Here is a 17287-nt window from a genome sequence, read left to right as displayed (position 1 = left end):
TGGCAACCCGCTCCATTATTCTTGTCTGGAAAATCTGGGCAGGGGAGGCTGGTGGGGTCCATGGGGTTGTAAAGAGTCGGACATGACTGAGCATGCACGCATTCCCGGCCCTAAGTCCCTCTGAAAACACATGGAGCTACAGCACCCATCATCTGGGAGGCTCTTAGAAGTTGATCTAGGAGGCCTTCTGGCTCAGGGGTCACTTTTCAGATTCAATTGGTATGGAATGGCTCCTCAGTATCTGACTGTGTGTGACTGAACTGATCATAGCTGGTGTAAAGCTGAGACCCTGAACTCACAAAGAGCCACTCAAGGTGCAGACACCACGGCAGGGTCCTCTTCACACACCTGTCTTTGTATTGTAATAGCTGGTCATGGGTGGCCAGGAAAGGAGTTGAAGCTAAATGACTACAATTAAACTTACCCTGTCATCTACTCCCAACATGTGTTACTGTCCCAGACCTTGGTAACTATCACAACCTCAATTATGTGCTAAATATATCTTCTCTGTCTACATCCCTGGGCCTTGTAGACCCAGGTGAAATGCATCTCCTTGAAGCATTCCTAAACGGATGCAGCCTATTATCATCTCTGAACATCAAGCGGTGTTTGCTGAGAGCCTAGGATTCTGCACCATTTATGTGGCTAAAAATCTCCAACCACCTTGAGACACATTTCTCCTCCTGTCATCTTAAATTGGTCTAAAATCTTGCATTACTCAATTTTCTGTCTTCTCCCTGCAAACAGACCAGATCTCTTTGAAGTGTCTGAGCTTCTTTATGTGCCCACAGAGTCTAACACAAAGCACATATTCAATAACTTTGGTTGTCTTATAGGTTGATGAACTCGAAAAGATACATCAGAAGCATTGAAGAAAGAAAAAAACCATTCTCTTCTATCATCCCTTAGAAATCAACTGTTTAAACGGTGATATTTGCCAGTTCTATAAATCCCCTCCATGAAGACAATGATAACTCAAAATGCAAGGTTGTAAATGAGGCATAAAAGGGGCATTATTTTCCATTGCTAACTCTTCATTTTCAGGATTTCTCTTAAATATAGAGGTAAAACTACTGGGACAGCTGTCAAAACATAAGCTGAAAATTTATTATTCTCTCCATTTCACTCCGTTGATCAAGAGAGAGCTCATTATAAATATGAGGCTTTTTCTTCCTTTTCTCCAACTCAGGGGACCTGCTCCTTCTGAGTTTATAACAACCAGAAATAGTAGGGAAGGGTGAGGAAGGCATAAAGGCAACACGGCATCAAAAAGATGTCGCAAACTGACCTGCCCACCAGGTGAAAGAAGCTATGGGCCACAGACATCTCTGTGTAGATGTGCAATTTCTCCCTGCAAAACCTATAAAATGTAAAAACCTCTATTCCTTTTTGTAGGAGGTCCCCTTTGGGAAGCTCTGGAGGTCATCCAATTTAGAACTCACATTGAACAAATGATGGGCACCGACACTAATGGTGTTTCCACACTGAAAACCAAGACCTCCAGCTCCCAGCCCAATCCCCCTTCAACCATGCCACGAGTCCATTGCATTTCACTACATCGGGAAAAAAGAAACTATTTCAGAATGTCGTTTCATTCCTGCCGCCTTCGAGTGTAGTCATTCTTTCCAAACTTGGCTGCTGATCAGCTGCTGCACACCAGGGACACAGCCCTAGTGCTTGTGACACATTAGTGAACACGCCAACAGAGACCTCCATCTTGCCAAGCTTACAGGTCCGCCTCTGCACTTCACTAGTGCAATAAACGTGAATGCATTACACTGTGGCTGGGAGGGGAGAGAAAGGAAGAAAAGAGGACAGAGACATAGAGGGGAAAGGAGGGAAGCAGTTTCTGTTCTTTCTTCCTTTATATTTTATGTGTTTTATATATTTTTTTCTTTTTACTTTTATATATTATTAGATATATTTCAAAGACCATCAAATTGACTCATTTAGAAGTGTCATTGAATGATCTTTAGTATCTTCATAAAGCTGTGCAACTATCACCATAATCAAAGTTTAAAACATTTCAAACACCCCAAAAAGAAGCCCCGTACCCATTAGGAATCCCTCTCTATCCCCCACTCCAACCCCAGGAGACCACTTTCTGTGAATTTGCCTATTCTGGGTATTTCATGTAACTAGAATTATGTAATATGTGACTTTTTGTGTCTGGCTTCTTTCACTTAATATAACGTTTTCAAGCATAGCAGGTATCAGCACTTGATTCTTTTTTATTTCTGAATAATATTCCATTGTAGTTTACTCTTTTTTCCACCACCTCCAAATTTACATCAAAAGGTGTAAGTCTTCTTTGGAAGGACTGCATAACAAAGTATGAGGTTTGAGAGCGATAAAGCCCATCCCCACCACAACCTGTTGAAAGCAGTTGTCTCTAAGAGTCACCATGCAGTACCTGACCAGATCCATCCCCAGTAAGGCTTCCGTCTCAGCAGCTGGTTCTCTGGCATTGATGGCTTCGTTGGCTATGCATACTCCATGTTCATTAGCTCCCATTTCTGCCCCCCAAAGCCAGGCAGGTCTGCTTATCACAATGGCATGGGTCCTGGGAACTTGGTTGATTGAAATGTAAGTGCACTAAAAAATGAAGACAGAAGAAAGAAAGGGCCATTATCTGTCAGGTACCACTTAGTTTTCACCTTGGTACTTACACTAAATCACCACATCCATTACAAACAGAGCCGAGAAATAAAAGGCCTTGGGAACACCCAGACTTAAAAGACACCGCACATCTCAAAGCAGCTCAAAGGTTTCCACAGTGAGTTTCAGTCTTGCCACTCACTCAGTTTTCAGTCTCTTTAGTTCAAGCCAATCTGTGCATAAAGAAGACATCTATAGTGGCGGTCTATTTTCATGTACCAGGTATTGAGCTGGTCTCTGCCCTGAATATTCTGTATCTGGTCATTTCAAAAGGCATAGATGGCCACCAGCATTTCAAACAAGCATACCTATTTATTTGCAAAACTCCTTCTAGATTAGTTTTCAAACTCTGTCAAAGTTATAGAGCTCTATCTGTAAAGGAAATTCTACTTGGATGCCTAACAGATAAAAAGAAGATGATTTGTCTGCAGAACAGGGGTCCCTTAAGCTTCCTATAATGATCCCCAGCTCCTTAGAACACAGTTTGACAACCTACATGATTGTTCTAGTGGTACAAAAGAGAAAAACATAGTGATACTTTACATTTCACCAATGCATTAAGCATACACTCTCTTATCCACTATGCTTCCCAGTCTGCCCCATTTGATCCCCACACTAAGCCCATGAGGACACAGGCCCAGAAAGGCATTTTTTGAACTCCTTTTACAACTGTGGTACGTGCCACTTAGAGCTGTGTCTTACCTCCTCCAGTCCCATGCCTGTTCTTCCATTCACCTCAAAATACTTTGACCAGGTCTATTGTCTTTATGCTTCTGGGTAAAAGTTTGCATGGAGGAAGGATTCTGAGGCTAAAAATACTTGGAAAGAAATAGCTTGATCTAGATTAGCTCATTCCTTTCCAAGTAAAGACACAGCAGCCTGGAAAGCACTCAGAGCCTTCCCCTCCCCACACTGAGCCCCTAGGAGACTCCGCTGCAGCAGTAGGAAAAGCACTAAACTAGGTTGGCCGCGGGGGCCTCCTGACACTGATATTCTAGTATCTATGACACCCTCTTCCTGGGGAGGCTGTGGAACTCAGGGCTTTAAATTATACAGGGCTTTTTAGCTGTCAGAGGAGAACTATATCAGCTGCAGCATCCATTTACATTTTAAATTGGGCATCTGAAAGCACTGGATCAACTGCAGCCTTATATCTCTTTTTTTTAATTCAACACCCAGTTATATTTCTGAATGCAGCCCAGAAAGCTATTCTGCATTGATTTTCCATAATCTCTAAACCCCAGGTAAGAGCTGAAATGCACACTCACTGGTCACGTGACATCTGTACCTTCACAATCCACATTAGGTATTGCTCTGCCCTGGGATAATGTTCTTTCACTTGATAACTATTTGTAAACTAAAAGCTAATTAAACTCAGAGGTTGTCAAGAGACCCTTGAGTTTTTCTTAGCAAACTGACAAAAAAAAATATACTCTTGAAATGTTTTCCCCTATTCAGTTCCCTATGGTTATTTATTTTTTAAAAAAATGATCCTTTGACAACAAAAACCTGGCCAAAGCACTACACAAACTGTGGTCCTCTGTGTTCTTCTACATGGAACTGAGATGTGTATGTTAGAATTGTGTTATTTCATGCAAAAAGCAGCCCATACATTGATCAACACTTTCCAAAACCCCTGTACCCACTGAGGTCGAGTGACAAATTCTGTCTTGAAAAGACTGACTTAATAGGGATGGAATCTCAACTTCTTAAGCACAGATTTATCATAATTTTTTTTAAGGACAGGAAAAAAGCAAAAACAGGAGATGAGCTTATTTATTTGTCCTCAAATTCGTGTTTACACCTTCATTCCCATTTCATCACTTATCTACAGAGCACCAACCACACACAAGGCAGCTTGTGCTAAGTGCTGCTGGCAGATAAGTCAGTGAGGGGCCCAGACTCTGTCCCTTCCGTTGGCAAAGGAGAAGGCACACTCAGTGGGTGTGACCATGACCATCAGCCAACTTAAGGCGTGTCTGCTTAATAGGCACTCAATCTCCCCCTCCTCCCACCTTGTGAAAAGTTAAAGTCCCCAATCGTGTCCAATTCTTTGTGACCCCATGGACTATACTATCCATGGAATTCTCCAGGCTAGAATACTTGAGTGGGTGGAATTCTCCACGCTAGAATACCGGAGTGGGTAGCCTTTCCCTTGTCCAGGGGGTCTTCTTAACCCAGGGATTGAACCCAGGTCTCCCACATTGCAGGTAGATTCTTTACCAGCTGAGCCACAAGGGAAACCCAAGAATACTGAAATGGGAAGCCTATACCTTCTCCAGGGGATCTTCCTGATCCAGGAATTGAACCGGTGTCTCCTGCATTGTAGGCGGATTCTTGACCAATTGGGCTATGAGAAGCCTTTGCACTTCTGATCAACCCAATCCTACTATTATTTTTCCTTTTCCCATTCCATTCCATTTTAACCCTTCCAAAATACTATATAATTGACTTATGTACTGCATGTGCTATTTATGTATGCTATTTCCCCAGGCTAGAATGTAAGCTCCATGAAAGAGACAGAAGTGAGAGAGGGCTTGATCCCAAATCTGGTACATAGCAGGTATCAATAAATGAATGAATGAATTGGTAACAAAGGTCAGAGGGAGCATAATTGAGGTTCAGAGGCAAGGAAACACATCCAAGTGGGCAGAGGTTTTATCAAGTGGGTGACATTTGAGCTGACCTTGCAAACTGAGCCAGACATCAAGGTATTCCAGACAGAGGAAAGAGAATGAGAAGAAAAAGGTGGGGATGTCAAAATGTGTCCCTGGTTCAGGGAGGTCCTCCACTCTGCCGCTTCGGGGAGCTGTGATGGCGCTGAGTCACAGGACTGCAAAAGCACACCAAGTACTGATTGATAAAGTGCTGAACACTGAGTCCAAAAGACCATACGGGCGTCGTGGGCGTTCAAATACATGCAGCCAACTTGACACTTTTCACGCCAAAATGGGAATCATGAGGAAGCAAGGAGATCCCCAACTAGACATATCAGCTAAATCAGCCCCTTTCAAGCACCAGGCTGAAAGCTGACCCCCAGATCCCTGCACAGGACACAGGGCAGGTGAGGGGGAGCTGGTGTGTGAGCATCCCAGTCTTACGTGTGTGTGCTCAATCGCTCAGTCACGTCCAACTCTTTGCGACCCCATAGACTGCAGCCCGCCACGCTCCTCTGTCCATGGGATTCTCCAGGCAAGAATACTGGAGTGGGTTGCCATTTCCTTCTCCAGGGGATCTTTCCGACTCAGGGATGGAACCCTGTGCCACCAGGGAAGCCCAAGCGAGCCTGTAACACACACCCTCAGGGCATCTTGGCCATGGACCACCGAAGTCTGGCTTAACAAGGGCCCCTCTGTGGCTGCAATTCACACACAGTCCACTGGGTTTGAAACCTGACTAATCACACCCAGGTCTGGGAGGAAGAAACATTTGTTTCACAGAGATTAGTTACTTAAAAGTCCCAGTTTAGGAGCAAATCTCACAAATAAGGAACATTTACACAGGATGTAATGAGTTAAACTTCAGTCAGCCATCTAGAACCGGAACTCTGCAAGCAGTCATTTTCTTAAATAAGATTCACCAACACAACTGCCACGTCATTAACGAGGCAGAGAAGAAGTGGGATTTGAAGCAGCAGAGAAAGTTTCTCTGAGGGGAAAAATGCAAAAGCACCTGAAATCTTTCAGCATGAAAACAAAAACAAAAACAAAAAACTTAGTTCTTTTTTTTTTTTTTTAACTTAGTTCTAAAGTGAAAATTTCCAGCCAGATTTCTGTTAGGAAAAAAGGAAAAAGAAAATGTTTACCACTCAAGAGATCAGTCTTTAGGGGGATAGTTCTGGCCTCAGCTCTGGTGATTAAGCTGTTCAAGGGGCCTGCACAAAAAGAGGAGCAATTTGTCTTGCTGCCCCATGGCCACGCCCACCCAGTCTTTAGTAAAACAGATTTGTCAGCTAGTGTGACTTCCGGGTGCCAAGACCACACAACAAGCCCGAGGAGGGGTGGGGGGTGAGGGGTGAGGCATACTCCTAAATGTCAGCTCTGAGACTTCCTGGCAGGCCAGTGGTTATGACTCAGCAATTTCAACTCAGGGGGCGCAGGTTCAATCCCTGGTCAGGGAACTAAGATCCCACAGGCTGCAGGGCACGGCCAGAAAAATGAAACGCAAGCTTAAAAAAGAATGGTCAGCACTGCCTAATGCTAATCATCGAGGTTTGAAAGACGTTAACTGTACTGAGCTTGTCGTTCTCAGGTGGCTCCTGGGAACACATACCTGGTTGGAGGATGGAAAGATAAACCTTGACAAGGCCCCAGAGACAAACACAAAAGACAATTCTTCTGCAGGGCGAGCCCTTTATTATTTTGCGTGACGGTGCCCAAAATGAAAAAGCAAAATCAGCGTCATGCTGTCGCCTAGCCCCTGCACATTCCTGCACACACTATTTCTGGATATCACCCAGTGAAAGGGGAATAGAGACACTCACACAATGGACATTTCACTTAATGCAATGCAACCATTGTGCCTTTCCTACTGTACTCAGATGGTGAACACAACCCTGGCACTGCCAGCGAAAACCACTGTGAAATGAGTTGATGAGTCAGCCAGACTTCTTAGGAGGAGAAAGAAAGGTAGGAAAAAAAGGGATGCTTTAGGAAAATAGGTTTAGTTTTAGAAAACCTGTGACTCTAAAGCAGTATTGAGATTATCACTGAGGTTGTTTGTTTTTGAATTTTTTTATCCCAGTGTTTTCTTGCCTGCAACTTGACTGGTTTTGGGAAATGTGCCATTAAGGCTTATATGAGTCTAAACAAAGACAAAAGACGATGCTAACTATACTTTAGAAGAGGTGTTTTTTTATCTCCCTGAAGCTGCAAGAGCTTTAAGGATGGACAATGCAAGGAATTCAGAAACAGGCTTGGGAAACGGGATGCAATGGAAGGAAGCCCCCAGGGCAAGCCACTCTCCCATGGGGCAAGGGAGATGAAACCCCTGCCTCTGGGGCTGAAGAGATGAAAACAGGAAAACAGGCAGGAAGAAAAGCATACAATCTACTTAGTGACCATGGTGCTCTGCTCAGATTTCTGATTCCAGAATGACTTGTACTCCCCTGTGGTAAGGGATAATCTTCAGAAATAACATTCAGAACCCACTCCCTGCCCCACCAAGGACATGGGCATGGACAATGTTACTAATAACACCACCAGCTACCATTAATTGGTAATTTTCTATTCTTCTTGAAAATATTTTCTTTGGGAAGAAAGGAGGAAAACTATCTACCAAAAATCTATCCCAAAATGTGAAAACTGTATAACCTGACTGAGGATACTAATCCCATACAGAATTTCATGTAGTGGAAAATTAAAAAAATAAAAATAAAAATAACTTTCTAAAAAAGGAAACAATGACATCTAAAGGAGACAAAAATGGAGGAGAGGTTTATTATACAATAATAAGAGAATCTTTCAAAAAGCAATTATGTATCAAACCTGACTTGGCTATCAAGAATTCTATCTCCATAAGTTATGGTATAATGACTCTCTTGGGCACCAACTATAGATAATGGAAACTTTAGTTGAAACCACTGTTTTCTCCAGGAAAATATTCTAGCGTTGTATCCTTTCTTTCTTAAATAGAAGGCTTAACCATTTACAAGTAGACCTAAACCCATTCCACATCCACACACAAATGCACATATGCACAGACAGAACATCATAATCCAGGAAATCATTTGTCTGCTTCCTCAACACCCTTACCCACAGGGCCCAACGTAAAGGGAGAGAGTTCTGCAATGCACAGTGCATAGCATCCTCAGGACTCAGAGGCCTTCACAAATAGATACATACTTACCCATCAGGTCCCATGCTGTAAAGGGCAATACTGCATAGTAACCTGAAATGTTAGGTCCATGAATCAAGGCAAATTGGGAGTGATCAAACAGGAGATGGCAAGAGGGAACGTCAACATTCTAGGAATCAGCGAACTAAGATGGACTGGAATGGGTGAATTTAACTCAGATGACCATTATATCTACTACTGTGGGCAGGAATCCCTTAGAAGAAATGGAGTAACCATCATAGTCAACAAAAGAGTCCGAAATGGATGCAATCTCAAAAATGACAGAATGATCTCTGTTCGTTTCCAAGGCAAACCATTCAATATCACAGTAATCCAAGTCTATGCCCTGAACAGTAACGCTGAAAAAGCTGAAGCTGAACGGTTCTGTGAAGACCTATAAGACCTTTTAGAGCTAATACCCAAAAAAGATGTCCTTTTCATTATAGGGGACTGGAATGCTAAAGTAGGAAGTCAAGAAACACCTAGAGTAACAGGCAAATTTGGCCTTGGAGTACGGAATGAAGCAGAGCAAAGCTAACAGAGTTCTGCCAAAAGAACACACTGGTCACAGCAAACACCCTCTTCCAACAACTCAAGAGAAGACACTACACATGGACACAAGATGGTCAACACCGAAATCAGACTGATTATATTCTTTGCAGTTAAAGATGGAGGAGCTCCATACAGTCAGCAAAAACAAGATCAGCAGTTGACTGTGGCTCAGATCATGAAATCCTTATTGCCAAATTCAGACTTAAATTGAAGAAAGTGGGGAAAACCACTAGACCATTCTGGTATGACCTAAATCAAATTCCTTATGACTATACAGTGGAAGTGAGAAATAGATTTAAGAGACTAGATCTGATAGAGTGCCTGATGAATTATGGATGGAGGTTCGTGACATTGTACAGAAGAGAGGGATCAAGACCATTCCCAAGAAAAAGAAATGCAAAAAGGCAAAATGGTTGTCCGAGGAGGCCTTACAAACAGCTGCGAAAAGAAGAGAAGTGAAAAGCAAAGGAGAAAAGGAAAGATATTCCCATTTGAATGCAGAGTTCCAAAGAATAGCAAGGAGAGATAAGAAAGCCTTCCTCAGTGATCAGTGCAAAGAAATAGAGGAAAACAACAGAATGGGAAAGACTAGAGATCTCATCAAGAAAATTAGAGATACCAAGGGAACATTTCATGCAAAGATGGGTGCAATAAAGGACAGAAATGGTAAGGACCTAACAGAGCAGAAGATATTAAGAAGAGGTGGCAAGAATAAACAGAACAGTATAAAAACATCTTCATGACCCAGATAATCATGATGGTGTGATCACTCACCTAGAGCCAGACATACTGGAATGTGACGTCAAGTGGGCCTTAGGAAGCATCACTACGAACAAAGATAGTGGACGTGATGGAATTCCAGTTGAGCTATTTCAAATCCTAAAAGATGATGCTGTGCTGCACTCAATATGCCAGCAAATATGGAAAACTCAGCAGTGGCCACAGGACTGGAAAAGGTCAGTTTTCATCCAAATCTCAAAGAAAGGCAATGCCAAAGTATGCTCAAACTACCACACAATTGCACTCATCTCACACGCTAGTAAAGTAATGCTCAAACCTCTCCAAGCCAGGCTTCAGCAATACATGAACTGTGAACTTCCAGATGTTCAAGCTAGTTTTAGAAAAGACAGAGGGACTTCCCTAGTGGTCCAGTGGGTAAGATACCCAGCTCCCAATGCAGGGGACCTGGATTGTATCCCTGGTTAGGGAACTAAATCCCACGTGCCACAAGAAGAGACCCAGAGACAGCCAAATAAATAAATGTTTTAAAAAAAAAAAAAAAAAGAAAAGGCAGAGGAACCAGAGATCAAATTGCCAACATCTGCTGGATCATCGAAAAAGCAAGAGCGTTCCAGAAAAACATCTATTTCTGCTTTATTGACTATGCCAAAGCCTTTGACTGTGTGGACCACAATAAACTGTGGGAAATTCTGAAAGAGTTGGGAATACCAGATCACCTGACCTGCCTCTTGAGAAACATGTATGCATGTCAGGAAGCAACAGTTAGAACTGGACATGGAACAACAGACTGGTTCCAAATAGGAAAAGGAGTACGTCAAGGCTGTATATTGTCACCATGCTTATTTAACTTATATGCAGAGTACATCATGAGAAACACTGGACTGGATGAAGCACAAACTGGAATCAAGATTGCTGGGAGAAATATCAATAACCTCAGATATGCAGATGACACCACCCTTATGGCAGAAAGTGAAGAAGAGCTAAAGAGCCTCTTGATGAAAGTGAAAGAGGAGAGTGAAAAAGTTGGCTTACAGCTCAACATTCAGAAAACTAAGATCATGGCATCTGGTCCCATCACTTTATGGCAAATAGATGGGGAAATGGTGGAAACAGTGGCTGACTTTATTTTGGGGGGCTCAAAAATCACTGCAGATGGTGATTGCAGCCATGAAATTAAAAGACACTTACTCCTTGGAAGGAAAGTTAAGACCAATTTAGACAGCATATTAAAAAGGAGAGATATTACTTTGCCAACAAAAGTACATCTAGTCAAGGTTATGGTTTTTTCAGTAGTCATGTATGGATGTGAGAGTTGGACTGTAAAGAAAGCTGAGTGCCGAAGAATTGATGCTTTTTAACTCGGTGTTTGAGGAGACTCTTCAGAGTCCCTTGGACTGCAAAGAGATCCGACCAGTCCATCCTAAAGGAGATCAGTCCTGGGTGTTAATTAGAAGGACTGATGTTGAAGCTGAAACTCTAATACTCTGGCCACCTGATGCGAGGAGCTGACTCATTGGAAAAGACCCTGATGCTGGGAAAGATTGAGGGCAGGAGGACAAGGGGATGACAGAGGATGAGATGGCTGGATGGCATCACCGACTCAATGGACATGAGTTTGGGTAAACTCTGAGAGCTGGTGATGGACGGGTAGGCCTGGCGTGCTGTAGTCAATGAGGTCACAAAGAGTCAGACACAACTGAGTGACTGAACTGACCTGAACTTACCCATCCTATTCTGCAACCAAAGTGGGAGTTGTTAAAAACCCAGAATCTGCAGAAGAAAGACTAAAGAGCACAAAATAAAATGCTCTGATCTGCCAAGTGTGCAGCTGAACAAAATGCCCAGTGTAATTTTAGAAACTGAGGAACTCAGTGCTGAAGGACCCCATTTTTTTATTCCTCCATCTCAAGTAGAGTGAACTGGACAAAGAGTAGTGAGAGATGGATAGGCAGACGGAGAGACTGAGGGCAGGATGAAGGGAAGGGTGGGTAAGGGCATGAACTGAAAGGCAAGACCACCTGAGAGGATGGCCCAGCTGGAAGCGTGGGCGGGTGGGTGGAAATGAGTAATCAGAGTGACCTTCTGCACAGGATTATTCTCAGAAAACGGGCTTCAGACTGCAACATTCACATGAGATTTCCAGGGAAACTGCAGACAATGTTTAAAATGTCATGAAAAGGCTGAGTAACAGAAGAGTTTTTATGAGAAGTTCTCAGTCTTCATAATTAAAATTTTCTGTATGCTAATGAAGACTATTATGAAAGTTACATTATAGTTATTGTAGCTCAAAAGCCTGGTAGAAAAGAACCCATCATTCTGTACTTGGGACAAGAACAGGGGATAGAGACAGGTGTAACTGTATGGGAATTAAAGACACAGAGTAAGTTTGAAAAGCAGATTTAGCATATGCTACAAGTTAGGAGTTTAGGAACTGAGGCCTGGAGTTACAGAATCTCTCAACACTACCTGATTCTTTTTTTAAAAAAAGAAAAAGAAAAATCTCTCTCTGCACAGTGTTCTCCTTGGAGTTTGCAAAGTGCTTTCTCATGCTAGCTCACATGTGTTTTACAAGAACCACGCCACCATATGACCCAGCCACCCCACGACTAGACATATACCCCGAGGAAACCAAAACGGAAAAAGACACATGTGCCCCAGTGTTCACTGCAGCACTATTTACAACAGTTGGAAAATGGAAGCAAACTAGATGTCCATCAACAGATGGATAAAGAAGCTGTGGGACATATATGCAATGGAATATTATTCAGCCATAAGAAGGAATGCATTTGAGTCAGTTTTAATGAGGAGGATAAACCTAGAGCCTATTATATAGAGTGAAATAAGTCAGAAAGAGAAAGATAAATATCATAATATACATGGAATCTAGAAAGATAGTACTGATGAAATTATTTGCAGGGCAGCAATGGGGACATAGACATAGAGAACAGACTTACAGACATGGGGGGGGGCAGGAAGGAGAGGGTGAGATGTATGAAAAGAGTAATATAGAAACTTACATTACCATATGTAAAGCAGATAGTCGATGGAAATTTTGGAGAAGGAAATGGCAACCCACTCCAATATTCTTGTCTGGAGAATCCCACCCATGAACAGAGAAGCCTGATGGGCTACAGTGTGTGGGGTCACAAAAGAGTTGGACGTGAAGGAAGCGACTAAACAACAACAAATGGGAATTTGATGTGTGACTCAGGGAACTCAAACAGGGACTCTGTGACAACCTAGAGGGTGGGAGGGGGAGAAAGATGGGAGGGATCTTCTAGATGGAGGGGACAAAGCTGACTCATGTGGATATTTGGCAGAAACCAACAAAATTCTGTAAAGCAATTATCCTTCAATTAAAAATAAATTAATTTTTAAAAAACCAACAACAAAAAAACCTGGAAAAAAAAAAGAAAAGAAAAATCTCTCCCTGCAGAGTTCTGCTTGGAGTTTACAAAGTGCTTTCTTTCACATGTTAGCTCACACGTGCTTTACAGGAAGGCAGACATGGCAGGGTGGGGGGTTCTATGATCTCTGTCTGGCAAATGAGGAAACTGAGTCTCAAAGGCTCAAAGGTCCAAGACGCAGTCAATGAAGAAGGCAGGACTAGAACACAGGACCCTGCCTCCTGAGCCAGAACTCATCCCCCTCGTTTCAGCTGATTATGAATTTCAATTAATTTATAAAAGAAAAAGACACTTAAGATGCTACACATTCACAGAAGGGTGGCAGGCTAAAGGGAGGAGGGGGACATTGGTGCTGGCGCCTTGAAGGTGCACAGGAGTCTACCAAGTAGATGAGGAGATGGGAGAGGAAGGAGAGACTCAGCAAAGGATAGAGCAAAAGAACAGAGAAATGAAAGTGTGCTGTTTGTTCAAGAAGCAGCTCAGCGCAGCTGACGCCTACTGTGTAAGTTAGGAAAGGCAAACTAAGCATGAAGATGAAAAAGTAAGCAGGGAACTGTACAACCCTTACAGAGGTCAGTTATTACCAAAAAATGTACCCTATGACCTAGTGACCCTGCATGTGGAAGTGTGTTCAATGACTACATGTACAGAAAGCCTTGGGTACAATGTTCTTCATGGCTATACTTTCCAGACCAGCCAAAAGTCCAAGCATTCACCAACAGAGAACTGATTAAATTATGGAGTTTCTCCACAATAGACTACTATCAGCTGTAAAAGAATAGTAATAATCTCTATTTCAATGTTCAGCTATAGAAAACTCTTTAGAAAGCTTTTAGCTATAGAAAACTCTTTAGAAAATGTTACTAGACAAAAGAAAGCCAATTGTAGGCTAGAAATTGTGTTAAAAAAAATCAAGTCTCAGACTAGTGTATATAATGTGCTACTTTCATGAAAAAAGAAAAGGTGGCATATACATATTTATTTGCATTTGCATAAAAGATGACAAGATGGGCAAGAAAAAAAAAGGATTACATAAGATGGAAATTTTAATAGACAGGAGTAAGGGAAGATTAAGACTGCTTACATAAACCTTTTTAATATTATTAAATCTTTGAACCACATCATTTTATCACTTATTCAAAATATAAAATTACATTAAAAAGTACCTTTACCCAAATGAGTTTAAAAATTTATGTGCACAAAAAACCTGCACACAAATTTTACAGCAACTTTATTCAAAATTGCCCAAACTTGGATGCAACCAAGATGTCCTTCAATAGGTGAATGGAAAAATAAATTGTGGTATATCCAGGCAGTGGATTATTATTCAGAGCAAAAAAGAAAACATTCTATCAAGCTTGGAAGAGACATCAGTGAACCTTAAATGTCTATCACTAAGTGAAAGAAGCCAATCCGAAAAGGCTACATACTATATGATTTCACCTATATAACCTTCTAGAAAAGGGAAAACTATGAAGAGAGTAAAAAGATAAGGAGTTTCCAGGGGTTAGGGGAAGGGACAGATGACTAGCTAGAACATAGAGGATTTTTAGGGCACTGAAAACACTCTGAATGATAGATGGATACATGGTATTAGACATTGTCAAACCCCAGAGAATACACAACACAAAGAGTGAACTTTAATAAACTATTGACTGGGTCAATAATCATGTATCAATACAGGCTCATCCATTGTAAAAGATATTAAGGCAAAATGTTAATAATAGGGGAACCTGGGAGGCAGGCAGCAGGGGTGGTGAGGGGTTATATGAGAACACTCTGTACTTACACTCATTTTTCCACAAACCTAAAACTGCTTTAAAAATGTCTATTAATTTAAAAGAAAAGAAAGAAAAGTGAATAGGATGCCAGGCAGGAAGAGTTCTGAATGGCATGCAAATCAGCCTGGATTCTCATCTTATAAACAACAACCCAACATTTTTAAACAAGGCAATGACCACGCTGTGATCTGGAAAGAAAAGTCCCTGCAGGGAATAGAACTCAGGGGAAAGAGACCTGGGCACCACTAAGCAGATCAAAGCAGAAAGGAGATGGGCGTGGGTGTGAATGAACTGGGAGCGGTGAGGAGATGGGGACACAGGCAAGGAAGCAACAAGACTCAGTGACCGCTGTCCCTCTGCATCCACAGATGAGTCGGAAAACATGGCTCAACACTTGCTTCTGGTTTCTAGAATAAACTCTGTGGCAGACAACAGAGCTGACAGAGGAAGAGAAGCAAATGAAATGGGAATAGTGAATTTGGTTTTTGACCTGTGAAGTTATTTTACCTGCAGCATACGGATGTGAAACATGCCAAGGCAACTCAGAACACAGATATGCAACTCAGAAAAAAGGTCAAGGCTGCCTAGCAACTAACTCTGGTATGTATCAAACTGTGCTTAGTTATTAGGCAAGGGACATAATTTATGGTGTATTTGAGGTGTACACCATAAATACATGGTGTATTTGAGCATTAATGTATCATAACTAGTGAAAGGAATCTAGTCTATTTCCTAAAATGATTGTAACCATGAGAATAAAACATATAAAGTCATTTAAACTATGCCCCAAGAAAGAAAATAAATTTTTCTAAAATATTTATTTCAGTTATAAAAGGTTTTGTGCAATACTGTACTTACTATGGCTACTAAAAAATGACCCCCAAATTTAGTGATATAAAACAACCATTTATCATGTTCATGAATTCGATGCATCAGGAACTTGGACAGGGCACAGAAGGGATGGTGTGAGTCTATTCCATGGAGTCTGAGGTCTGGAATCACTGAAGGGGCATTCACTCACACATCTGGCATTGGCACTGGCTGCAGGCTCTTCATGGGGGCCCCACCGCATGGTATCTGCTGGGTTCCTCCCAGCATTGTGCCTAGGAACTTAGGGCTAGAGTCCCAAAGGAGGGAGACAAGCAGAAGTCAGATCCTTTTGTGACCCAGCCCTGGAGGTCAGGCAGCATCACCTCCATCAGGTTTCACTGCCTGGTGCCACCAGAAGCCCTCATGAAGATTCACGGCAGGAGTTGGGGGGCATAACCCCGCCACTCCATGGAGGTGTGTCCAGCACACTGTGAGAAGGACATGTGGGGTGGGATTTGTTAGAGCCATCTTCGGGAAAGCTGCCCACATGAAAATCAAAGTGCTTCAGTGTGCGTGACTCTCTGGGAAAAAGAAACACATAGGGAAGGCAGCCAGGGAAGGTCAGTAACAACTCAAACCAAGTCAACTTGATCCATATCCAGTCCCCTCTGTCCCAGAAACAGAAACATTCAGATCTAAACAACATGGACATTCAAACATTAATGAAGACCCATTTAAAACCTACCATGAGCATCAGAGAACCTAGCACTCTTCCCCGCCCATATGAAAGGAAAGTCCCACTGAAGTTTAGGAGCCTGACCCAAGTTAGTGGTGCAACATCAGAGGCAAGTGGTTCTGGCGAAAGTCCTGTGGGAAACAGTCTGCCACTGTCCCAACCACAGACTAGAGCCATGACCTGCTCAACTCTGCCCACTCATCTCAGTGCTGCTGCTGAATTCACCTAGCATAACCAGCTCCTTGTAGAGGGCTATTGCTCTCTGGTGAAGCTTAATGCTTTTAGAAGGCTGAAACAGAGATTCAGATAAGAAAATGAAATACACATGGATGAATACCCATTTAAAATGCACAATCACCAGAAAAATTGGTTTATTTTATAAAGTATAAAACACCAAAGGGTAGAGATTATGTCAGCTGCAAGAGCTTGTTAATTTATCAGCCCCCAATTTTTTTTCTCTAAATTCTTCATCCTTTAACAATTACCATTTAAACACATACAACTGTACCATAACCAAGAAGTTTATTCCATGCAAAGATGGTTCAATTTATCATGAAATAGAAAGTAAAAAAAAAATCAGGGGATTAACTTCTGATTATCTCCTGATCTTTAACAAAATGTACTACCTATTTCTCAGGGTTTTTTAAAAGCATTCAAAGCATGAACTGATGTACACTTTTTAACATGACAAAACGATATGAATCTCCATTCCAAAGCCAGCATCTTACATAATATGGAAGCACTAGAGGCTGCCCCACTCAGGTCAG

The 17287-nt window shown here is 42.1% G+C and overlaps 1 protein-coding gene across 3 annotated transcripts in view; it reads right to left on the bottom strand.

Moving 5' to 3' along the window:
* SCRN1 (secernin 1) overlaps positions 1-17287 on the bottom strand; it is a 62453-nt gene that overhangs the window by 22809 nt on the left and 22357 nt on the right. For all 3 annotated transcript variants that reach the window (XM_043871647.1, XM_043871646.1, XM_043871648.1), the window contains exon 3: positions 2414-2595. In XM_043871647.1, the coding sequence (XP_043727582.1) occupies positions 2414-2595 (182 nt within the window). The remainder of the gene's footprint in view (positions 1-2413; positions 2596-17287) is intronic.

This window comes from Cervus elaphus, chromosome 18, assembly GCF_910594005.1.
Source record: "Cervus elaphus chromosome 18, mCerEla1.1, whole genome shotgun sequence".
Lineage (NCBI taxonomy): Eukaryota > Metazoa > Chordata > Mammalia > Artiodactyla > Cervidae > Cervus > Cervus elaphus.
The sequence above is the reverse complement of the archived record's forward strand: the minus strand, read 5'-3'. Positions and strand labels throughout refer to the sequence as shown.